The 25,737-nt window shown below is 43.4% G+C and overlaps 1 protein-coding gene across 1 annotated transcript in view; it reads right to left on the bottom strand.

Annotated features, from left to right (window-relative positions):
- Cd109 (CD109 molecule) overlaps nt 1-17,127 on the bottom strand; it is a 114,728-nt gene extending 97,601 nt beyond the window's left edge. Inside the window, exons 1-2 of the mRNA NM_001108771.2 lie at nt 16,722-17,127; nt 15,552-15,724 (exon numbers count right to left, since the gene is read on the bottom strand). Of these exons, the coding sequence (NP_001102241.2) occupies nt 15,552-15,724; nt 16,722-16,792 (244 nt within the window). The 5' untranslated portion in view covers nt 16,793-17,127. The remainder of the gene's footprint in view (nt 1-15,551; nt 15,725-16,721) is intronic.
- Between the last annotated feature and the right edge of the window lie 8,610 nt (nt 17,128-25,737).

The raw sequence follows: 25,737 nt of genomic DNA, 5'->3' as shown, positions 1-25,737 counted from the left end.
GGTCCTTGATCCACTTGGACTTAAGCTTTGTACAGGGTGATAAGCATGGATCGATTTGCATTCTTCTACATGTTGCCCTCCAGTTGAACCAGCACCATTTGCTGAAAATGCTATCTTTTTTCCATTGGATGGTTTTGGCTCCTTTGTCAAAAATCAAGTGACCATAGGTGTGTGGGTTCATTTCTTGGTCTTCAATTCTATTCCATTGGTCTATCTGTCTGTCTCTGTACCAATACCATGCAGTTTTTATCACTATTGCTCTGTAATACTGCTTGAGTTCAGGGATAGTGATTCCCCCTGAAGTCCTTTTATTGTTGAGGATAGCTTTAGCTATCCTGGGTTTTTTGTTATTCCAGATGAATTTGCAAATTGTTCTGTCTAACTCTTTGAAGAATTGGATTGGTATTTTGATGGGGATTGCATTGAATCTGTAGATTGCTTTTGGTAAAATGGCCATTTTTACTATATTAATCCTGCCAATCCATGAGCATGGGAGATCTTTCCATCTTCTGAGGTCTTCTTCAATTTCTTTCCTCAGTGTCTTGAAGTTCTTATTGTACAGATCTTTTACTTGCTTGGTTAAAGTCACACCGAGGTACTTTATATTATTTGGGTCTATTATGAAGGGTGTCGTTTCCCTAATTTCTTTCTCGGCTTGTTTCTCTTTTGTATAGAGGAAGGCAACTGATTTATTTGAGTTAATTTTATACCCAGCCACTTTGCTGAAGTTGTTTATCAGCTTTAGTAGTTCTCTGGTGGAGCTTTTGGGATCACTTAAATATACTATCATGTCATCTGCAAATAGTGATATTTTGACCTCTTCTTTTCCGATCTGTATCCCTTTGATCTCCTTTTGTTGTCTGATTGCTCTGGCTAGAACTTCAAGAACTATATTGAATAAGTAGGGAGAGAGTGGGCAGCCTTGTCTAGTCCCTGATTTTAGTGGGATTGCTTCAAGTTTCTCTCCATTTAGTTTAATGTTAGCAACTGGTTTGCTGTATATGGCTTTTACTATGTTTAGGTATGGGCCTTGAATTCCTATTCTTTCCAGGACTTTTATCATGAAGGGGTGTTGAATTTTGTCAAATGCTTTCTCAGCATCTAATGAAATGATCATGTGGTTCTGTTCTTTCAGTTTGTTTATATAATGGATCACGTTGATGGTTTTCCGTATATTAAACCATCCCTGCATGCCTGGGATGAAGCCTACTTGATCATGGTGGATGATTGTTTTGATGTGCTCTTGAATTCGGTTTGCCAGAATTTTATTGAGTATTTTTGCGTCGATATTCATAAGGGAAATTGGTCTGAAGTTCTCTTTCTTTGTTGTGTCTTTGTGTGGTTTAGGTATAAGAGTAATTGTGGCTTCGTAGAAGGAATTCGGTAGGGCTCCATCTGTTTCAATTTTGTGGAATAGTTTGGATAATATTGGTATGAGGTCTTCTATGAAGGTTTGATAGAATTCTGCACTAAACCCGTCTGGACCTGGGCTCTTTTTGGTTGGGAGACCTTTAATGACTGCTTCTATTTCCTTAGGAGTTATGGGGTTGTTTAACTGGTTTATCTGTTCCTGATTTAACTTCGATACTTGGTATCTGTCTAGGAAATTTTCCATTTCCTGAAGATTTTCAAATTTTGTTGAATATAGGTTTTTATAGTAAGATCTGATGATTTTTTGAATTTCCTCTGAATCTGTAGTTATGTCTCCCTTTTCATTTCTGATTTTGTTAATTTGGACGCACTCTCTGTGTCCTCTCGTTAGTCTGGCTAAGGGTTTATCTATCTTGTTGATTTTCTCAAAGAACCAACTTTTGGTTCTGTTGATTCTTTCTATGGTCCTTTTTGTTTCTACTTGGTTGATTTCAGCTCTGAGTTTGATTATTTCCTGCCTTCTACTCCTCCTGGGTGTATTTGCTTCTTTTTGTTCTAGAGCTTTTAGGTGTGCTGTCAAGCTGCTGACATATGCTCTTTCCTGTTTCTTTCTGCAGGCACTCAGCGCTATGAGTTTTCCTCTTAGCACAGCTTTCATTGTGTCCCATAAGTTTGAGTATGTTGTATCTTCATTTTCATTAAATTCTAAAAAGTTTTTAATTTCTTTCTTTATTTCTTCCTTGACCAGGTTATCATTGAGTAGAGCATTGTTCAATTTCCACGTATATGTGGGCATTCTTCCCTTATTGTTATTGAAGACCAGTTTTAGGCCGTGGTGGTCCGATAGCACGCATGGGATTATTTCTATCTTTCTGTACCTGTTGAGGCCCGTTTTTTGACCAATTATATGGTCAATTTTGGAGAAAGTACCATGAGGAGCTGAGAAGAAGGTATATCCTTTTGCTTTAGGATAGAATGTTCTATAAATATCCGTTAAGTCCATTTGGCTCATGACTTCTCTTAGTCTGTCGACATCACTGTTTAATTTCTGTTTCCATGATCTGTCCATTGATGAGAGTGGGGTGTTGAAATCTCCCACTATTATTGTGTGAGGTGCAATGTGTGTTTTGAGCTTTAGTAAGGTTTCTTTTAAGTATGTAGGTGCCCTTGTATTTGGGGCATAGATATTTAGGATTGAGAGTTCATCTTGGTGGATTTTTCCTTTGATGAATATGAAGTGTCCTTCCTTATCTTTTTTGATGACTTTTAGTTGGAAATTGATTTTATTTGATATTAGAATGGCTACTCCAGCTTGCTTCTTCTGACCATTTGCTTGGAAAGTTGTTTTCCAGCCTTTCACTCTGAGGTAGTGTCTGTCTTTGTCTCTGAGGTGTGTTTCCTGTAGGCAGCAGAATGCAGGATCCTCGTTGCGTATCCAGTTTGTTAATCTATGTCTTTTTATTGGGGAGTTGAGGCCATTGATATTGAGAGATATTAAGGAATAGTGATTATTGTTTCCCTTTATATTCATATTTGGATGTGAGGTTATGTTTGTGTGCTTTCATTCTCTTTGTTTTGTTGCCAAGACGATTAGTTTCTTGCTTCTTCTAGGGTATAGCTTGCCTCCTTATGTTGGGCTTTACCATTTATTATCCTTTGTAGTGCTGGATTTGTAGAAAGATATTGTGTAAATTTGGTTTTGTCATGGAATATCTTGGTTTCTCCATCAATGTTAATTGAGAGTTTTGCTGGATACAGTAACCTGGGCTGGCATTTGTGTTCTCTTAGGGTCTGTATGACATCAGTCCAGGATCTTCTGGCCTTCATAGTTTCTGGCGAGAAGTCTGGTGTGATTCTGATAGGTCTGCCTTTATATGTTACTTGACCTTTTTCCCTTACTGCTTTTAATATTCTTTATTTTGTGCGTTTGGTGTTTTGACAATTATGTGACGGGAGGTGTTTCTTTTCTGGTCCAATCTATTTGGAGTTCTGTAGGCTTCTTGTATGTCTATGGGTATCTCTTTTTTTAGGTTAGGGAAGTTTTCTTCTATGATTTTGTTGAAGATATTTACTGGTCCTTTGAGCTGGGAGTCTTCACTCTCTTCTATACCTATTATCCTTAGGTTTGATCTTCTCATTGAGTCCTGGATTTCCTGTATGTTTTGGACCAGTAGCTTTTTCCGCTTTACATTATCTTTGACAGTTGAGTCAATGATTTCTATGGAATCTTCTGCTCCTGAGATTCTCTCTTCCATCTCTTGTATTCTGTTGGTGAAGCTTGTATCTACAGCTCCTTGTCTCTTCTTTTGGTTTTCTATATCCAGGGTTATTTCCATGTGTTCTTTCTTGATTGCTTCTATTTCCATTTTTAATTCCTTCAACTGTTTGATTGTGTTTTCCTGGAATTCTTTCAGGGATTTTTGCGATTCCTCTCTGTAGGCTTCTACTTGTTTATTAATGTTTTCCTGTGTTTCCCTAAGTGTGTTCATGTCTTTCTTGAAGTCCTCCAGCATCATGATCAAATATGATTTTGAAACTAGATCTTGCTTTTCTGGTGTGTTTGGATATTCCATGTTTGTTTTGGTGGGAGAATTAGGCTCCGATGATGGCATGTAGTCTTGGTTTCTGTTGCTTGGGTTCCTGCGCTTGCCTCTTGCCATCAGATTATCTCTAGTGTTACTTTGTTCTGCTATTTGTGACAGTGGCTAGACTGTCCTATAAGCCAGTGTGTCAGGAGTGCTGTAGACCTGTTTTCCTCTCTTTCAGTCAGTTATGGGGACAGAGTGTTCTGCTTTCGGGCGTGTAGTTTTTCCTCTCTACAGGTCTTCAGCTGTTCCTGTGGGCCTGTGTCTTGAGTTCACCAGGCAGCTTTCTTGCAGCAGAAAATTCGGTCTTACCTGTGGTCCCGAGGCTCAGGTTTGCTAGTGGGGTGCTGCCCAGGGGCTCTCTGCAGCGGCAGCAACCAGGAAGACCTGTGCCGCCCCTTCCGGGAGCTTCAGTGCACCAGGGTTCCAGATGGTCTTTGGCTTTTTCCTCTGGCGTCCGAGATGTGTGTGCAGGGAGCAGTCTCTTCTGGTTTCCCAGGCTTGTCTGCCTCTCTGAAGGTTTAGCTCTCCCTCCCACGGGATTTGGGTGCAGAGAACTGTTTATCCGGTCTGTTTCTTTCAGGTTCCGGCGGTGTCTCAGGCAGGTGTCCTGCTGCTCCTGGGCCCTTCCCCACGGGAGCCCAGAGGCCTTATACAGTTTCCTCTTGGGCCAGGGATGTGGGCAGGGGTGAGCAGTGTTGGTGGTCTCTTCCGCTCTGCAGCCTCAGGAGTGCCCACCTGACCAGGCGGTTGGGTCTCTCTCTCACCGGGTCTGGGAGCAGAGAGCGGCTGCGGGCCGGGATCCGAGGGTGTCTGGTGTAAAGTTTTAATGACTTCCTTAGTAACTTAGTTAGAGGGATGGATACCCAAGAGGATATCCTGTTCATATGCAGGCTATAAATATAATGTCTTCATGTAATTTAAATGCTTTGATAGCTCTGAAAGCAGCGGGAATCCAAGCATGAGGTGGCTGTCATGTTGAGCCTCACGGGTCTTCAGAGTACACCAAGTTTGCTCTGCTGACTGACTGAGCACCTAGGCCTTGCCTTGCCTTCCTCCACTCCGTGTGGACAGCAGCAGTTCACCCATGGTTTGCGTTTCTCTTTGTCAGACACCACCCACTGGAAAGGTCTTGGAATCTGCGGGCGGTGCGGGATAAGCAAACACCTCCGCTGCACCGGCTTTTCATTTTCAAACAGATGGGTCAGAGGGAACAATCTTTCGCTGTTACTCAAAGACATACAGACCTTCAAGTTGCTCACTCACTTACCCATGGCTGCTTTAAAGCTACACAGTAGTATTCAGTAATAGTAATAAAGATAGAAGACTATGGTAAAACATGCATTTACCCTTTTCAGGAAAAGGCTGTCATCCCCCTGTGGTATGTGGTGTGCTGTGGGGAGACTCCCCTCTCCTTCCTTAAAGAACAAGGTTGAATGTCCACAAAAGCCAACAACAGAGAGAGGGCACGTTTGTGCTCAGAAGGAGGTGGGAGCCTCCACAGCTGCCACTGGGAAATGCCAAGAAAAAGCCAGCTAGCTGACCATCTGTGAGATGTTACTGTGTCAGGTATTGTGATCAATGCTGTAAAACAATTGAGTGAAATTAAATTTAACAATATATCTTAACCCAGTGTGTTCAAAACGCTGCCATCAATCATGTGTATATAACGTTATGAGTTTAATTCTTTTGATAGCAATATTCAAAATCCAGTATATACTTTATGGTCATAGCTCATCTCAAGTCACACAAGCCCCATTCCACATACTCAAAAACGACTTGTGAGGTGGGGCACGGTGGTACATATCTTTAATCCCAATACCCCATAGGTAGAAATATGTAAATCTCTGTGAATCTGAGGCCAAACATAGTTTTCACAGCAAGCTCTAGGCCATCCAGGGCTGCACAGTGAGACCCTGACTAAATAATAATAATAATGATGATGATGATGATGATGATGATGATGATGATGATGATCAAAATTTAATTTAAAAAACCTACTGCACATAACTAATGGCTCCCACATTCGATGGTTCAGTGCCAAAACGTTTCTCATGTAGCCCTCATGTCAGCGACACTCAGTAACCACTATTGCTGGGTGTTTCAAGAGAGTTCCGTTTCAATGTGGCTTTACAACTCCCATTTGTGCCTCCCGATAGGATGGTGTGGGCCCAGGGATTATTTCCCAAACAGTCATTGCAACGTAATCGCATAAAGTTTGGCACACAATAAGTACTCAAAACACTGAATATAGTGAATGCCATGTCTATATTCCTAAGAGATTTAGCACATATTTCAACACAGCAATGCTAAACGATTCTGTGGCTACATGTTCATGAACATAACTCCCTACCTCTGCCTGCTACAAGGAAGCTACGGCGTATTCTTAGAAGACATTCCTTACTCCAACTTCTCCACCACTCAGTCTGGCTTTTAGATTTTAATTCATGAATCATTTCCTCAAACTAAAAATCCCACAGACCTGTCCACCAGTTACCCACTGCTATTCCCCCACTAGATCTTAGAGCTATTTCACCCAGGGCCTGGCAGGCAGACTAAGGTGATGGATGGGGAGCAGCAAACACTATGTGTTTCCTCTCATACAAAGAATCTGGGACACACACACACACACACATAAACACATATATACATATATACATGTGTATATATGCATATATATATGACATGAAAGAAAGGAGACAACCAGGAGGTGTGGGAACAAAAGAAGGGAGGGGAACATGGGCAAGTACATGAGAGATATTTATGAAAATGTCATCGTGAAATACTTCATTTTGCACAAGCAATACACACTAAGAATATAAACAAAGTCAATTCCCAAACTCTCCTATGAAAAGTTAAAATAAAAAAAAAAAAAAAACAAGACTGGGACTCACCCCAGCCCTCCTTCAAGCTCTGTCATCTATCACTACGTTTTCATACGATTGTTATCTTGACCCAGACCAAAATAGGATGAGTCAAAAATGATGAATCAGAATTCCACCTCATACACCAACAAGCATGGTGGGAGTAAACTCATCCCATCCCCTTATGCCTCTAAAGAGGCACACGGCCATCACAAACAGCACACACACACACACACACACACACACACACACACACACACACACACACACGTGCGGACAGCCCAGCCCTTTTGTTCCAATGTCTCACAATCCAGTGGTGGTCCACATAGGACGCCACCAGGGAAGAGCTCAGCTTGTCCTCCTTTTTGACATTCCTCTCCCTGGCCCCACTTCCTAGAAGAAGGTAGCCAGCCCTACACCATTTAGAGGAGGGTGGTGACTGTGGCAACGTCTTCCTTAAATTCCGCTGTAACCTTGTGCTTCTCTCAGAAATTATTTCTTGCTTTACCCTTCAGTTTTCTCTCTCATCAAATGAAAAGGCACTCCGGGGCGGGAATGCACATGTGCATACCTCAGCACTCTCAGAAAAAGAGGCAGGAGGATGACAAGTTTGAGGTCAGCCTGGGCTACCCGGAGAGACTCTGTCAAAAAGAACTGGAAGAATCTTCCTGCCTGGGACTTTCTTTTCTCTCGCTCCTGGCTCTCCGGAAGGTTACTCTGTCCTCCACCTACCCGTGTCCACTCCACCCAGGCCTCCCATTCCTCATGCACACGTCTGCCCTCTCGGCCATGTTCTCTTGTGCAGCTCAGATACTCTTGATATCTTACATTCTATTAGTCTTTATGAAAACAATGCCTTAAATCTTTCCCCAGATACTATTTGAAAACCATTTATCAGATGCTTCTACCTGGCTGCCTCCCCAGACTCACTCAGAAAACGCATACAGAAACTGCAATCTGCCCCCCAAGCACTTCTCCAACTGCCACCGGGCAAGTCAGCTCATTCCTCCAGGACACCCTGCTGTCCCATCTCTAAAGTGTGGAACAGTGGTTCCCAGCAAACATCGTCTGTCAGAGCCAAGCAAGGGGTTATGAATGGGCACCTGTAGCTCTCTAAAAGGAGAAGATAACAGTGTCTCTACGCTCTTTTGGGGAGTGTAGAATTCAGTTTCTTTGTTTGTTTGGTAGAGTTTTGGTTTGGTTTGGTTTGGGGTTTTGTTTTGTTTTGTTTCATCTTGTTTTTGAGAGAGTTTCTGTATAGCCCTGGCTGTCCTAAAACTTGCTCTGTAGGTTAGGCTAGCCTCAAACCTGGAGATCCACCTGCCTCTGCCTCTGGAATACTGGGCTTAACAATGCAGGCCACCACTGCCCAGTGAGTTTGATTTCTTTTTTTTTTTAAGATTGATTTGTTTATTTCTGTATGTGAGTACCCTGCTGCTGTCTTCAGACACACCAAAAGAGGGCATCATATCCCCATTACAGATGGTTGTGAGCCACCCTGTGGTTGCTGGGAATTGAACTCAGGACATCTGGAAGAACAGTCAGTGTTCTTAATCTCTGAGACATCTCTCCAGCCCAACTTTGATTTCTTGAAACAAGGTAACCCATTGAAACTCTTGACACTGTAACCCACACTGGCCTCAAACTCTCGGCAATCCTCCTCCCTCGGCCTCCAAGCTCTATGATTTTAACTTCAAATATTCGTCTTCCGGATCCTCCAGTACTATCCTTCCTCCTACTCCTACCCTTCATTCATGCATGGGATGTTAAAGAAAAGAAGCGCCTTTGGGAACAGGAAAGCTTTAGCATTACAAAACCGACCTAACAAATTATAAGGGCTCAACAGTTACCCAGCCCAGATTCTTCCAGAATCTGCTTTCTCTTTCCACCCCAGTCCTTCCGTGAGTCATGAGGACAGTGACTCATTCAGCGTTAGGATGAGCAGTGCGTGTTTAACCTGAAGTTTCAAAAATTAGCATGTTTACCCTCAACCTCATTCAATCCCTGATTCACAGTCAAACCCCTAACCATGTCGCTTCTCTGCTAAGAATTGGGAGGTACTTGAAAAGCAAGCACAGAGATTCAGGAGGGGCCTTCCCTCAGAGTCTGTGAGCCATCAAACCTGCTGGGGCTTGCCTCTCACTCACCAGCTTTCCAAAGCTCAGCCAAGGGGAATTTGGGAGACACTAGCAGGTCAGTGTTCTCCTCTCATGGTGCTGAGAATCAACTGTGATGACGGCAACACAGACTTAGGTACTTGGACCTTAGCCGAGTCCAAAGGGAGGCCGTAAATCTATACTTTATAAATGTAGTTCTCACCCTGAGAAACCGGGAATAGAACTTCGATCTCTGCTATTCCCTGACCAGTTCTCTCCCCTCTCCTCAGCAGGTCCATCAGGAGCGACTCTGCCTGAGCTAACAGAGGACATTGCACAGGACTCAGGTGGTTTTAAGCTTCACCAGCCTTTTGTTTTTCTTCCATATGAGAAGAATCAACATTTGTAAGTATACTTTAGGTCTTAGACATAGCTTGTGCATATGTTGTGGGAGTTTTCTAGAGGACAGAGGGAAGAACGTTGCACTCTTTGGAGAAGTAGGATCCCTTTCCAGCTTTGCCAGCAACGAGCAATTTGACTTTGGGCAGGGCCCCAGACACCAGGCTTCTCCTCAGCCACCATTTAGGTAATTGAGTTGATTTAGCTCTGATGTCCCCTTCCAAGTCCAAAACTCTACCGTGACCATAACTAAGACCAGAGAAAAGGTGGCATCCACCTTACAACTCTTTTGTTATTGTCAGGATTGTCCATTTGGTCTTGTTATGAAGCCCATGCTGGTCTCAAACTCGATCTTTTCGTTTCAGCCTTTTATATGTGCTCAAACTACAGGTGTGTATTACCAGGCTGAACTCAACTTGCAGTTCTTTAGATCCGCATGAGGTCTCATAAGATGCAAGTCTAGTCGACTGCAAGCAAACCAGAAGATGATTTAGAGCAATGGCTCTCAACTTACGGGTCCCAATACCTTCGGAGGTCAAATGACCCTTAAACATGGGTCTCCTAAGATCATCAGGAAACACAAATGTTTAGATTGTGATTCATAACAGTAGCAAAAATACAGTTGTGAAGTAGCAAGACGAATAATTTTATGGTTGGGGGACACCACAACATGAAGAACTGTACTAAAAGGTCAAGGCATCAGGAAGGTTGAGAACCACTGCTCTAGGGAAAGATAGGTACAATATATCTCCAATCTCTGCAGCCCAGACAGAACCAACCTCAGATTCAGGCCTCACCATTTACTAACTGATGTCTTTGTCAGGGAAACTGGCTATTTCCTCTATTTCTGAGTGCCTATTTCATCCATTTGTAAAAATTAAAGTGTCCTCAGTATTATAAGCAAACAGTACTTAATGTACTAAATGCCTTCTTGTTGCCTCTTAATGACATATATGCCTTTTTATTATCTCAATTTCAGTGTCATCTCAATAAGAGATTGATAACCACCTTGGACATGAGTTATTGGTATTCTCCTCCAATAACAGTAGCTAATACTTTCTCGAACAGTTCCTGCTGAGTGCTTTAAATATTTCTTCTCAGCCTGGTGGTGGTGTGTGTCTTTAATCCCAGCACTCAGAAGGCAGAGGTATCTAGATATCTTAGTTTGAGGCCAGCTTAGTCTACAGAGCAACTTCCAGTACAGCAAGAGCTACACAGAGAAACCCTGTCTCAGATAGATAGATAGATAGATAGATAGATAGATAGATAGATAGATAGATTCATTTAATTCAATAAGTATATAATCATGTAAAGTAAGAAACCATTATTTATCAGATGGTGAAACTAAAGCCTACAGTAGTATTCATGACCCACAGTCAAAGAAAACATTAGATAGAACAGCCAGTATCAGATGTGGCCCTTTCCCCCCAGTATCCACCCCTACAAATATCAACCCCACACAATAGCACAGATGTGTGAATGAAGAGCCTACATCATTTAGAAGTAGTTCCCATGTAGCTACAGGTTTAGACCGAGTTCTTCATGCAGAATCGCCTGTACGAACCTGCCCTGGGATCCTCCCACGCTCTACACTAATTAATGTTCTTTCACAAAACCTGTGGAACAGATCTTGATCTGCACAGATCGAAGGTACATTTGACAGCATTGTCTCTACCAAAGGGACCGTCCTAACAGAGCTGTGTGATTTTTTTTTTCATTTTTCAACTAATACCTCAAATTTTTAAAATTCCCATTCCTTACAATGATAGAAAATAAAAAGTCTTCCATACTCAGAAAGAGAAAACTTTTAGAGGAGAGATTTTTAATGTTTAAAATGTATTTTTATTTTACAAGAGTGTGCCTGAGTCTGTGTGTGTGCACCGCATGCATGCACACGCCCACAGAGTCCAGAAGAGGCTGTGGGATGCCCTGGACTTAGAAGTATAGAGAGTTATGAGCTGCTCAGTGTGAGTGGTGCTGGGAACGGAGCTCAGGTCCCCTGCCACAGCAGCAAGTGCTCCTAACTGCTGAGCCGTCTCTCCAGGCCCAGTGCTTTCCTTCTTAAAAAATAAAATCAACAGATGCCAGTCACTCTCCAAGAGTTAAGCACAAAAATCAAAAATCCAAGTTATCAGAGGACAAAGATATGGAAACAATTTCATCCCAGAGTTGCAATGAGAAGGCAAAGAGCGGAGGCAGGAGCATGTTTCTGAGTTCAAGGCCAGCCTGGTCTACATTTTGATCTCCAGACCAGCCAAGGATCTATAGCGAGACCCCGTCTCAAAGAGACCAAATAGAGACTCGCCAGAGATGCTCAGGCGGGGTTCCCAAATGTTTCAGTTGGCATCTTCAGTTCAGCCTTTATTTTTTCTTTTCCTTTTAATGTTTTTTAATGATTCCTGTTTTTACTTCCTTTTTTTTTTTACATACATTGGTGTTTTGCTTGCATGTATGTCTGTATGAGGGTGTCAGATCCTCTGGAACTAACGTTCCAGACATGAAACTGACACACGGGTGCTGGAAATTGAACCAGGGTCCTCTGGAAGCACAGCCTGTGCCCTTCCTTACCTTCTGAGCCACCTCACCAGCCTTCCCTTCCCACCCCTAGGCTTTTTTCTTGGTTTCCAGGTTTACTTGGAACTGGTGGCAGAAAATCCTTTGGCTGAGGGAAAGGTTATCGTTTGTTATTTGAAGTAAATTTTGTTTGAAAAAAAATAGGAGACAGTTACAAAGTGTTCCAGGGGAAAGAAGGGAACAAGAAAGAAAGGCTGATTCCAAGGACACAAAGGAAAGAGAACCAAGAAGAGGAACAGGAAGGCTCACTCTTCACCCAAGAAGAGGAAGCCGAGCCTCTCCTCCTCCACACAGCACCTGCTGAGCACAGCACCTGCCGAGACCTCGAGATGTTTGATGGTGTTAGCAGAGCGACCTCTTACACATGGAAGAAAGACAAAGAACTGCATAGATGACATTCATGAAGATGAGGAGCTGAACAACATAATTAAGGCAGAACTCCACAAAGCTTAGAAGACATTTTTTTCTTAAAGACTGCTATTCACACACATTACCAGATCACGCACCCCCATCTATGTTAAAAGAGTAAATTATTTCATGAAAATAAGCCATCCTCTTCTACCTGTAATAAGGTATATTCTTGTTTTAGGGCTTGATGGCGCATGCCTATAGGCCTAGCTCTTAGAAAGCTGAGGCAGGAGGATCGCAAGTTCAATGCTCACCTCAGCTGCACAATGACTTCAAGGCCAGCCTTGTATGGATGTGACCTGTCTCAAAATACACCACACACACACACACACGCCCACACAAACACACACAAACACAAATTAATTTAAACTAAAGTCCACCCAAAAATTTAAGTTAAGCAAATTGTGTAAGCCTGGCGCAGGGATTTTTCTAATCACTCAAAAGCATCCCTCTTCTTACCTCTGCTAGATGATAACTCTCTATCAAAACCAACCTTTTCGTGAGGGAATTGATGGAACCAAACAGACCGAAGATGAACTTGTTTGAACTTATCTGATGGGAAAATACAGAATGCAAATTCCATAAAGATTGAGGCCTTGCAGAAGTCTCCTTCGTCAGCAAACTGTCAGGACTGCAGAAGTCAGATAAAGCTAAGGACGTGAGGAGAAGGCAGGAACACCTTCATCCTCAAGCCTCATTTCAGGAAGGAAGCATCTGCTTGGAGAACAATAACAGCCCCCCACTGTACAGTAAGACTGTCCTTTCAAAGCGGGAGAGAGCTTCTCACAATGTCAGCTTCAGTGACCTGATATGTCAACAGAATCAAGAGACTCCCCGTGAGAACAGCGGTATTCTCCCACTTTGTTTTTTAAAGAACTATCCCAGTCCAGGGCAGGGTCTTCCATTATAACCTTGAACATATGGGGGAGTAGCTCTCCAAAGTTAAACACAAAATCTAATAATAGCATCAAAACCAAGCCATAATTAATATGCATCCCTAATGCAGTTGCTATTTATTACAGAGGAAAGTGATAAAGACATGTGGGAAAGAGCAGAATTCTAAAATAAGAGTGTAGGCTTAGGGCGGTGGCTCGGCAGTTCAGAGAACAGGGGCCCTCAGTTCAATTCCCAGCAACCACAGGGTGGTTCGCAGCAGTCCTCAACACCGGTTCTAAAGGATCTGACCCCCTCTTCTGGGCCTCTCAGTCACTGCATATACACAGCACACATTCAAACATGCGGACAAAACACTCACATCCATAAAATAAAAATATAAATAAATCTAGAAAGTAAAATAAGAATGTATAAATGTCCAAGCAAAGCCCAAACATCTGTCCAAATCACTCACATTCCTCTGGACCTGTCCATTCCAGGAAAACTGCCGTCAAAACCATACATTCTGCTTGTATAAATAATGAAGGTGAAATTGCCTTTGGTTTGATACTCACCCCAGTGTTTCTTTCTTTTTTTTTTTTTTTTCCGGAGCTGGGGACCGAACCCAGGGCCTTGCACTTGCTAGGCAAGCGCTCTACCACTGAGCTAAATCCCCAACCCCAACCCCAGTGTTTCTTTAGCCACTACCATAAGCAAGGGCTTGCTCATTTTTAGAAATAGTTAAGTCCAACAATACAAAGTAAGGCCTGTCCCCGTGTGTGAAAGGATGGGCCTTCTACATCTGCGTCTTTACGGCTAGCACTACCAATGTCAGCAGCTACTGTGTAACGAATGCCTAGGAGGACTACATCCTAGAAGGTTTGATAACTGCACAGATGGACAGCTGCATTACCTCCATTGTGCTGCTGAGGAATCTGACGCACAGAACAGTCAGGGGACCTCCTTAGAATCACAGTAGTTCTAAAAGCCAACGTCGTCTGCAAGCTACAGGTCTAGGAGAGATCCTATCTCAAAAATAAGGTGGATGGCACCCAAGTAAATGATCCATGGCTTGTCCTCTTGCCTGTACATATTCATGCACACACACACACACACACACACCAAACAGTCCAGTCGTTAAGAACCGATCTGTATTTCCTCCCCAGGGAAATAACCTCCCTCACTTTGCTCCCATAGTGGGGATCAGCCAGCCAGAACACATATAACCCTTTCCCAGCTTAAATTTCCCTACCCGTCCAGTCAACTTCCTGTAGAGAAAGAGCGACAGATATGCATACACTTCTACCTCACTCCGTGATATCTTTCTTTTTTTTTTTTTTCTATGCTGGTAAAGAATAAATTTTTATGTAAGGAATCATTTTGAAATCCATAAATAAATAAATAAATAAACAAACAAACAAACAGCTCAACAGTAGGGGCATTTACAACTCAGTTTCTGGTGTAAGTACACATTAGTTAACAGTGTTTGCACTTGGCCTTTTTTTTTTTTTTTTTTTTGCTTTTATTGACAATGCTTAACAAGTTGCACTCACTGGATATATAAGTGTTCTTGTAATCAGAAAAAAAGGCAGAATATATGTACCCATTTTAGTGGAAAAAAGATGTTTTGTGTATTAATAGTCCCTAGGTTTAATTTTCCCTTAATAGTAGAAATATATATATATATATATATATATATATATATATATATATATATATATATATATATATATGATACTGCTAGGCCTAATATAACCTTGGGCCAGATTAGAACTCAAACTTGAAACAAAAGATGTTGGGTCTCTATAATTGTCTGACACTTTTTCACATGACTTCCTCCTTCCACACTCACACCACTTCTAAGCGATTGGAGTGTTTGTTTGTTTGTTTGTTTGTTTGTTTGGGGTTTTTTGTTGTTGTTCAATAAACCTGAACTACGTCCACCTTCTTTGCTTTCCACTGGCTTACTTAATAAAATCCACTGCACCCAATCACCGTGGTGTTCTGTGAGACGAGCATCTATGTTTGCCCATTCTCTGGGCAAACCCTCGCCTGTGTTTCCCAGCCTCCCTACTGTCTATATATGAGCAATGGTGGCAGGCACTGCATCCAGGTCAAGCCCGCAAACACCTCCCACGGAGGAAACTCCGGATGTTCTTCCCCTGCGGTCTGATGTGATGCAGCCAGACACGGGAGGAACCTGGCTCTTTGTCCACTTGGTGGAACACTCAGGGACAATTTCAGACTTCACAGGCGTTAGAATCAGTCAGACCTTGTGGAAGTCACTGCAAATGTGTGCGTGTCCCTTTGTTGTGTTGCTTAGGCCAGGGCTCTGTCACCATAGTCCAAGTATGGCGGTTAGACAGTGCAGCGTATCTTACCTCTGTTAAAGACTCCTTCTGCTTCCAGGACAGTGGTCGATCGGTTGGAAGCTATCTTGAGCACCCGAGCCTTTACAAGGACCTGTGGGGGGCTATTTTGCAGGAGTTCCACCCCAATAGTCATATTTGCTCCGGGTCTGATGATTCCTGGGACTGTCACCAGAAAGCGGGACCTAAAGAGTTGCCAACAAAAGAAAAACAAAGTCTTCTTACTTGCACACACCCCACTGTCATCACTCTCTGAAAGAGAGAGGGTCTCCACACTGCTCCACTCAGTAATTACAGTGAACGTGGTGCCTCTGCTGTCTAGTAAACCGGTAAAATGCTACAAAAACCATAATTCCTCAAACAGTTCATATGCACAGGAGCCAAAAGGAAAAAATAAGGCATGCAGAAGTCAGTGCAAAATGCAAGTCTCCAAGCCTCATTAGTGGTGACTTCATCTCCACGTTATTTTCTTAGGAAGCACGTGCACGAGCGCGTGTGTGTGCACACATGCACACACACACACACACACACACACACACACACACCTAGATTTATGATTCATCCTGCTCAAATCTTCGTACTTAGCTATACACCCAAGGAAGAGCAGAGAAAAAAAAAAATCATCTAACTGACCCGATTGATTGAAATCACCACCTGAAAATAAAATACCAGTAGTGAAATTTCCAGGTTAGGAAGCAAGAAAGGCCGGATGTGGTAATGCACGCCTAGACTCCTACCCCTCAAAAGTGAAGTAGGGCTGCCCAGGGTCCCTCGGTCTAAGCTACAAATGAACACACACACACACGCACACGCACACGCACACGTAAAAATGATTTCTTTGCTGGAAAAAAAAACACTTAAGAAATGGAGCACTTTATACAGTCTAATTCTTGTTAATCTTCCTACAGTCTCTGTTACAGCATTCTCATCAGACTCCGGTCACCTCAGTCATACTGACAGTGTCACACAAGAAACATCCAGTTTAGAAAAAGTCTCTGAAAAAAGAGGCACAATATTGAGAAGCAACAAGTTGTGAGGCAAAAGGCAGAGCAGCGTAGACTACAGCTAGAACGACGTTCTTTGGCAAGTTGTCACAGCAGAAGGACCCTAAAGAAAGCCCCCCTGGTGGGTCCGGCACGCCGCGCATCCCCTGCTCCGGCGCCATCCAGCCCGCGCTCCTACCCGTGGGCGGCCACCGCGACCACGCACACGCTGAGAAGGTGGGCAGCGCTCAGGAGCCTCGGATTGCGCATCTCGGCGTCTGCCTGTGGGGTCTGCAGCCCGCCAAGTGCGCGCCCTGCGGGGTGTGGCTGGCCACCTCTTGCCCTGGCCTGTCCCGCTTCACACCAGGGTTTAGCAAACTGAAATGGGCGCGCCTAAAAGCAGAGGAATCTAAATTGAGACTTGATGGCTCCACCCATCCCGCTGCATCACAATGGCGCTTCTGGCTTCTCCCTAGCTAACGTCGCGCGTCCCGTGGCTGAGAAAAGCGGTCTCTACACGCGGTGGCCACAACCTGGCCCCACCTTCCCTGCTCCCAAGGGAGAACAGAGAGCGCCCACTTCCTCGGCCACCGGGAACCTGGGGTTTGTTTACTCTAGCGCTCTACCAGCGATGCCCCGAGAGAATAAACAGGCCCATCCTTGTGAGCGGCATCCCATAGCAGCTATGTGAAGTGGAAAAACACACACACACACACACACACACACACACACACACACACACACGGGTGGGTATATATTGGTAGTTATTTACTGTATATGTATGTAAACGGGGGAGGGGAAACTTTTCTTAGGATAAAAGTTGGTGTATACTTAACTTCCTAAGAAAATGTTATGGTTTCTCTAATTTTAAAAAGGGTGCCTACCCCTGAATGTGATCCCAGCACCTAGTTTTTATTTAAAGAGAGCAGAGGGAGGGGAGGGAAAGAAGGAAGGGGGAACATGGTGGGGGAGGGGAGGTTCTGGCACAAGTTAAAAGTTAGGTGATGCCACTTGAACCTCAGAAGTGACTGCTTGGGAAAATGACTGTTTCCTTGTAATTATCGCTAAACACATTTTCTGCCGAAAGTACTCATTAGAAACCTGAGTTTGTAGCAATTTGTCAGAACCTAGTTAAGGTCCTGAGAGAAGTGTGGCACTGGGAATGAAGGTGGCCAGCATCTGTTGGTGCCCATCACTTACTGGTCACTGCCTTTCTGAACCCAGGTTTTCTGAGGCTGCCTCCCTCACACCCTACTTGGCACCACCCTTGTCTTCAGATGACTCAGTTTCACCATGGCTACCCCCATAAAAGCAAGGAACTGCCAAAGACTAGGAAAATAGGCACATTCAGTCCCTGACGACTTTAACTTTCTCGTTCCCAAAAGGTATTTTAGATAACAACGGTCTAGTTTGGAACCAAAACGCAACTGGAGAAAGATTGAATGTTTTAGCTGTCTGCTAAAATAGGGGGAAGTGGCACCTGGACTCTGTGAGTTTGGGAGCATAGAATGGCTTTCCTCCCTTCCTGTCTCGGCCTGGTTCACCCTGCTGAACGTCTGAAGATGTCCTGTCCTAAGGGCAGCCTATTGTTAGTGGTCATCTCCTGTGCAAACGGGACTTGGGTCTGGTGAGAAGCGTCTGAATGTGCCCTGGGGTGCGGCTGGCTCTTGGCACAGCTGTTATGCTAGACTCCTGGTCTCAGGGAGGAGGAGCAGGTTTGAGTGTGGGAACGAGCCAAGTTCTAAATCTGTGCTCGTCACACTCCAGTGTGTGCGAGAGTCACATCAAGATGTGGACGTTGATTCAACCGGTCGTGGGTGGAAACCGCAACTCTTCTTTCCACCCACAGACAGTAAGTAGTCCATCGAGTCTCCAGGTAGGGGCAATTAGGGGCACTCTAATGAGAAAAAAGAAAGAAAAAGAAAAAGCCCTTTGGAATAACTGGCTTACTTCCCAAAATTTGATTTCATAGGAATGGACAAGAAATGCAGTCAGGGACTCCAAAATATAACATTGCATCCCAAGATTAATAGAAAGGGTTAGAACCAACGGGGTTATTTCAGCTGTGCGGCCTTTAGTTTGCTATGACCTCCAGGTTTATGTCTTTCTCATCACAAGACACTTTTGGTAACAGACTTAGCCTCACAGATATGGAGACATTAGTCCTATTACAAGGAAGAATAGACAGAGAGAGAGAGAGAGAGAGAGAGAGAGAGAGAGAGGGAGGGAGGGAGGGAGGGAGGGAGGGAGGAAGGAAGGAAGAAAGAAAGAAAGAAAGAAAGAAAGAAAGAAAGAAAGAAAGAAAGAAAGAAAGGAGAAAAAAGAAAAGAGATTAGGCGCACACCTTTGATCCCAGCACTCTGGAGGCTTTGAGTTCGAGGCCAGCTTGGTCTACATATTCAGTTCCAGGACAATCAAGGTTGCACACAGAGAAACCCTGTCTTGAGGAAAATAAATAAATAAATAATTTTAGAAAAAGCTTCAGAAATTCAAAACCTTGGTGATAGAAAAATGAAAAGTTTCAGGCAGGCTTATTTATAATAGCCAGAAGCTGGAAAGAACTCAGATGCCCTTCAATAGAAGAATGGATACAGAAAATGTGATACATCTACACAGTGGAGCAATAATCAGCTACTAAAAACAATGACTTCATGAAATTCATAGGCAAATGGATTGAACTAGAAAATATCATCCTGGGGCTGGAGATTTAGCTCAGTGGTAGAGCGCTTACCTAGGAAGCGCAAGGTCCTGGGTTTGGTCCCCAGCTCCGAAAAAAAGAACCAAAAAAAAAAAAAAATCATCCTGAGTGAGGTAACCCAATCACAGAGAAACATTTAAGGTGTGCACTCACTGATAAGTGGATATTAGCCCAAAAGCTTGAATTACCGAAGATACAATCCACAGACCACATGAAGCTCAAGAAGGATGACCAAAGTATGGATGCTTCAGACCTTCTTAGAAGGGGTAACAAAAATATTCATAGGAGGGGATATGGAGGCAAAGTTTGGAGCAGAGACTGAAGGAACGGACATTCAGAGCCTGCCCTACATGTGATTTGAGATATATATATATGTATATATATATATATATATATATATATATATATATATATATAAACTAGATAAGATTTATGAAGCTAAGAAGTGCATGCTGACAGGAACTAGATATAGATGTCTCCTGAGAGACACAGCCAGAGCAGGTCAAATACAGAGGCAAATGCTAGCAGCAAACCACTGAACTGAGAACAGAATCCCTGTTGGAGGAATTAGAGGAAGGATTGAAAGAGCTGCAGGGGTTTGCAACTCCATAGGAAAAACAACAATATCAATCAACCAGACCCCCACCGCCCCCAGAGCTCCCAGGGACTAAACCACTACCCAAAGACTATACATGGACTGACCCAAGGCTCCAGCTGCATATGTAGCAGAGGATGGCCTTGTTGGGCACCAATGGAAGAAGAAGACCTTGGTCCTGCCAAGGTTGGACCCCCAGTGTAGGGGAATGTGGGGGGTGTTGGGGAGTGGAACACCCTTATAGAAGGAAAGAGGTATGGGATAGGGGACTTAAGTCTGGGAAACTGGGAAAGGGAATAACATTTGAAATGTAAATTAAAAATATCCAATAAAAAAAGACAGCAGACACATGTGTTTACTTCCTAAATTCTTCTATACTCATGAATTTATTAGTGGGATAATTTATTAGTTTCACACACCCCGGTGAAACTTTCCTTCCTAACTCAAGAAAAAACCACAACCCTGAGAAGCCTCTGAGCCAGTTGTGGTTTGAGTAAGACATGATTCCCCAAGTTGAGTTGAGAGGACAGAGGAAATCGCCATGCATTGCTGTGGACCCAGAACTCTGAAGAGCATCCCTCCAGCACGGTGATTAACACTCAGACATTCCTGAAAGCATGGAAACAGGCCCTGCCCCTGTACCACGCTCAGAACTGCGGTCTCCTGCCACAGCACCAACACACTTGGAAGACAGCTCCCACTAACCACTCAGGGAGTGTGACTGGAGGATGAGAGGAGCCGTCCACTTCCCAGACTCAAAGCTAAAGAGACCCCTGATTCGTAAGAGGGGAACTGTTAAAGTGAAGACAGCTCCTGCACACACTGGGCACTTCCCCATACGGGCTCAACAGCAGCATCAACCACAGGAAAGACCAGAGAGCACAGAGTCATTGGATGCGTATAACCCAGTCCCTGTTCTGAGGACCAGATCCAAGCTATCCAGTCCTGCACTTCCCCCACTTTCTGTCCTTTCTGCCCTCTGGCAGTGCTCTCACTTTGCTACATTTTAGAAACGATGTGTTGTTTATTCCCCATCATACATTTACATATGATGGGTGTGTGCATTTTTTCACTGCTGGGCAATCTTCTTTCCTTTTTATTCTTCCTCTGTTTCTTCTTTGTCAGTTCTCTCCCTTTCCGCTGTACTTTTAGTCACATTTTTACTTTCTCCTATTGTTTTCCCTCCCATCTCATACCTGTAACCCCAGTACTCAGGAGGCAGAAGCAGGCAGATCTCTGAGTTCAAGGCCACCCTGGTCTACAGAGCGATTTTCAGGTTAGCAAGAGCTACACAGAGGAAACTCTGTCTCAAAAAAAAAAATTACCTTTCACTTCTAGTTTTTTATTTCTCATATTTATTTAATTTTTCTTTCAAACTCCTAGAAAACTGTTTTTTCCTTTTGTTTTCTTTGTTCTTTTCTCTCCTGTATCATAATATTCTTCTACATCCCTCCTTTTCTTTGGCCTCTCCTTTATTTCACTTCTCCTCTATTTTTCCCCTTTCCCTGCATCTTTCCTATACGTCATTCATTAACAGTTTCCACATTTTCCCTACATAATTTTTTAACTTTGTGGCATATTCGGTGTTAATTTTGCAATGTTTTATTTCATGAACATTGGTTTTAACCAATGTAGTGGTTTGAATATGCTTGGCCCAGGGAATGACACTTTTTAGAGGTGTGGCCTTGTTGGAAGAAGTGTGCCACTGTGGGTGTAGGCTTTAAGATCTTCATCCTGGGAGCTAGTCTTCCACTGGCAGCCTTCAGATGATGATGTAGAACTCAGCTCTTCCAACATCATGCCTGCCTGGATGCTGTCATGCCCCCTCCTTGATGATAATGGACTGAGCCTCTGAACCTGTAAGTCAGCTCCAATTATATGTTGTCCTTATAAGAGTTGCCTTGTTCATGGCGCCTCTTCACAGCAATGAAACCCTAGCTAAGACATCCAGTTTTAAGTAGACTTCTGTACATTTATATCTTAAACAGTTTGATTTGTTTTCTCCTTTCTGAGTTGAACTGATGATGGAGCTGTCCAAAATAATGCTGTTCAATAAGAATATAGTTATAAATCCAGAAGAGAGCTCTAGACCAACAGATGCTCAAATTGTAGTGCAGAAATACAAGGAACATAGAACACAGCAACATGGCTCCTCCAACTGACCTCAAAGGTACTAAATAGGGGGATAACGGAAAATGCAAAAGGTGACAAGTATGAAAATAGGTAACTTAGGGTATAATGCTTTGGATGAAAAATGCCCTCATAGTCTCAGCTATTTAAACAGGTCATTGGTGGTTTGGGGGAAAATGGTGCAGACCTGCAGGATGAAGGATACCTCTAGGATTTTGAGAGTTCATAACCTCAACCACTTCCATTTCATCCTCTGCTTCATGTCTGTGGTTGAAGAGGTTATTTCTCAGTTTCTTGCTCCTACCATCATGCCTGCCACTTGTTACCGTGCCCCCTGCCATGTCCTCTTGTCTGTATGAAACCATAAGTCAAAATAAACTCAGCCACTTTGGCTGCAGTGTTTGATCACAGCAACAGAGAAGTAATTGACACGCGGGGTCATGGCGGTGGCTCAGCAGGTAACGGCACTTGTAGCCTACTGACCTGAGTTCAACTCACAGGACTTGGTGGAAGAAAACTGACTCCCTCAAGTTGACCTCCAACCTCTATACACACACCATGAGACCCATGCATGTATGTGCAGACACCCATCATAAATAGAATTTTGTAAAACTTTTCAAAAAAAATGACTTCAAAGAGGATATAAACAAGCAAATGAGTCGAGGCAAAGAAACGAAAGTAGGCAGCAGCGCAGAAGAAAACGTAAAATGGGTAAGAAATTCAGCTCTGGTGACAAAGTCAACCACAGATGAGGAACACTCGGCAGGGAAAATGAAGTCCTAACAAGTTAAAATGGCAGAAGTGACGCACTGAATGAATCTAGTTCAAACACTGGGAAAGCATGGTTACTCTGGTTACTCTTCAGGACGAGGACACGGAGTCTGAAGTCACCTAGGAGACACACTTCTGGCCGTGTCCGTGCAGTGCTCTGGAGAGGTTTACCTAAAAAGGGAAGACACCTAGGTGATCGTGGCTCCATCTCACAGTCTGAGGTCCTAGAGTGAATGAAAGAGGACAAAGAAGGAAAACAAAGATTAATCTTCATCAGAATCGCCATGGTAACACACCTCTAGATGTATCTGTGAGGGTGTTCCCAGAAATCTTTAACGGAGGGGGGGGGGACCCATCCTAGGTCTGGGCAGTCTCATCCCATGGGCTGGGGTCTGCTAGATAAAGGAGAAATCCAGGTGATGATGAGTGACAGAGTCAGCTACCTCCTCCCTGCCTTCATGCACCCTCCAGTGAGGTGGACTTTATCCCTTCTTAAACTATGGGATAAGATAAGCCCTCCTCCCACACACACAACTGATTTTTGATCAACTTTTATCACAGAAATAAGAAAAGTAACTTCTCGGGCTGGAGAGATGGCTCAGCGGTTAAGAGCACCGACTGCTCTTCCAGAGGTCCTGAGTTCAATTCCCAGCAACCACATGGTGGCTCACAACCATCTGTAATGAGATCTGATGCCCTCTTCTGGTGTGTCTGAAGACAGCTACAGTGTACTCATATGCATAAAATAAATAAATAAATCTTTAAAAAAAAAAAAAAAAGAAAAGTAACTTCTCTAGCCACTCGAGCACCAACATTCTCTTCTTTCTCACCGTGGATACTAAGTGAGCCATAGCCAATGCCACTCTTTCCACATGTTTGCCCCACCTCAGCGCACATCAATGATCATAGCTCAAAGCACTCCCATCATATCAGGAATCAGGGCCTGGGGACAACTCGGTGGTTAGAGTATCAGCTGTTCTTGCAGAGGACCTGAAATCACTTTCCAGCACACACGCGCGCGTGCGCACACACCCACACACACACACACACACACACACCACATGGCAGCTCACGACTGTCTTAATTCCAGCTCCAGGTGATCCGATGCCCTTTTCTGACCTCCTTGGATACCAGTCAAGCACATGTTCAAATCACATTGAGAAATAACCTGGAGTAACTATACGAAAAACAGAAAGTAAACAAGGGACCATGTGGGTGGAAGGGGCCCTGCAGGATGAGGAAGATGAGATAGGCGAAAGAAAGCCATCTTGCTATACTGCAAGCTGCCTCCAGCCTGGCCATTCTTCCCCCAGAGCGCCGGGACTGCAGGCAGGCAGCACACACCCAACAGAAACCATGGCTCTAACAGACTTTTGAAAATAACTGCTTTGTCTGGAGTCTATGGTGCATGCTTTGATCTCAGAAGGGCAGAGGCAGACATCTTCTCTCTGACTTTGTGGCCAGCCTGGTCTACAGAGGGAGTTCCAGGCCAGCGGTTGCTACATAGTCAGATCCCAGGACGGAGGTGTGTGGGGGATGGAACCTAGGAGCAATGTGCAAACCTTATTTGGCTCTATATACAAACGTAAAGGAGGAGAGCCTTTAATTTGTGAAGCAATTAAATGTGTGTCTACCGACAGGGTGTTAAATGATGTTTTAATTGTCTCGGATATGATTAATTTTAAAGGTCTTTTAACTTTCATAAATGCACAAGGAAAATAACTCTAGGCTTATTGGCTATTAAAAGATTTAAAATAGCAGAGCAGTTGTAGTGCACACCTTTTATCTCAACACTGAGGAGGCAGAGGCAGGAGGATCTCTGTGAGTTAGAGGCCAGCCTGGTCTACAGAACAAGTTCTGGGACAGCCAAGATCATGTACAGAAAGAAACCCTGTCTCTAAAACAAATTTTAAATTAGCAAATTATTAGGGGCGATACAGAGCAAACCAGGCTGTACATATACATATATGTATAGATAGATGTGGGTATATGTCACTAGCAGGAACATCCATAGAGCTGCTGTGGGAAGCTGTGCAGAGCGTCAGCATATCCACGATTCCACTGAATTTACACCCACAACTGAGAAAACAAACTCACTCGCCTGTTTGCACACTCGTGTTCTTAACAGTATTGCTCAGAATCAACAAAAGTTGGAAGCAGCCCAAGGATCAATTCATGGATAAATAAAATATATTAAATACAATGGGACAGCATGTAACTTCCAAAGGGAGGGAAACTCTGATGCACGCTACAACATGGGCTAATATTACTAAATAAGCAAGTCATAAAGTGTCAATGTTTCTGAGAACATGAGCTTCCTAGAGTCGAGTTCACAGATAGAAAGTATCTGGTGGACTGGGCTATGGAGAGTAGGGATTGAGAGCTTAATGGATAGGGAAGGTGGGAGAGTGCTGCTGGGGCTGCTGGATGGTAACAGGTTGTCAGCACAGCGATGTGAACATGCTTAGAAGACTTACATGCTAACTGCTATATTTAGTATCCCTTACCACCATAGAAAATAAGTGCACAGTACCCTGAGAGCAAGGGCAGAGATGGGGGACTGTGCAGCCCCGTGTTAATGTCTAAAGCTGACTATAGGTACGGGGGGGGGGTTCACTTCAGTCTCTATTTCCTGTATGTCTGCATTTTTCAATATTGATTTTTGTACCAAAACAAAATATAAGGATATTAATGTTAATGTCTAAAGCTGACTATAGGTACGGGGGGGGGGGGTTCACTTCAGTCTCTATTTCCTGTATGTCTGCATTTTTCAATATTGATTTTTATACCAAAACAAAATATAAGGATATTAATAAGTCCAACCTACTTGTGGACAGGAAACTGGGAAAGGGAATAACATTTGAAAATGTAAATAAAGAAATATATCCAATAAAAAATAAAAAGTCCAACCTAAAAAGCGATCAATACTCAACAACAGCAAAACTATTAACCACAAATTTCAAAATTGTAACCCAGATGGCCACGTCTTAAACAAGATTAAGGTTTCATTGAAGAGAGGAC

This window comes from Rattus norvegicus, chromosome 8, assembly GCF_036323735.1.
Source record: "Rattus norvegicus strain BN/NHsdMcwi chromosome 8, GRCr8, whole genome shotgun sequence".
Taxonomy (NCBI): domain Eukaryota; kingdom Metazoa; phylum Chordata; class Mammalia; order Rodentia; family Muridae; genus Rattus; species Rattus norvegicus.
Note: the sequence above shows the minus strand (reverse complement) of the source record. Positions and strands in the feature narration are given on the sequence as shown.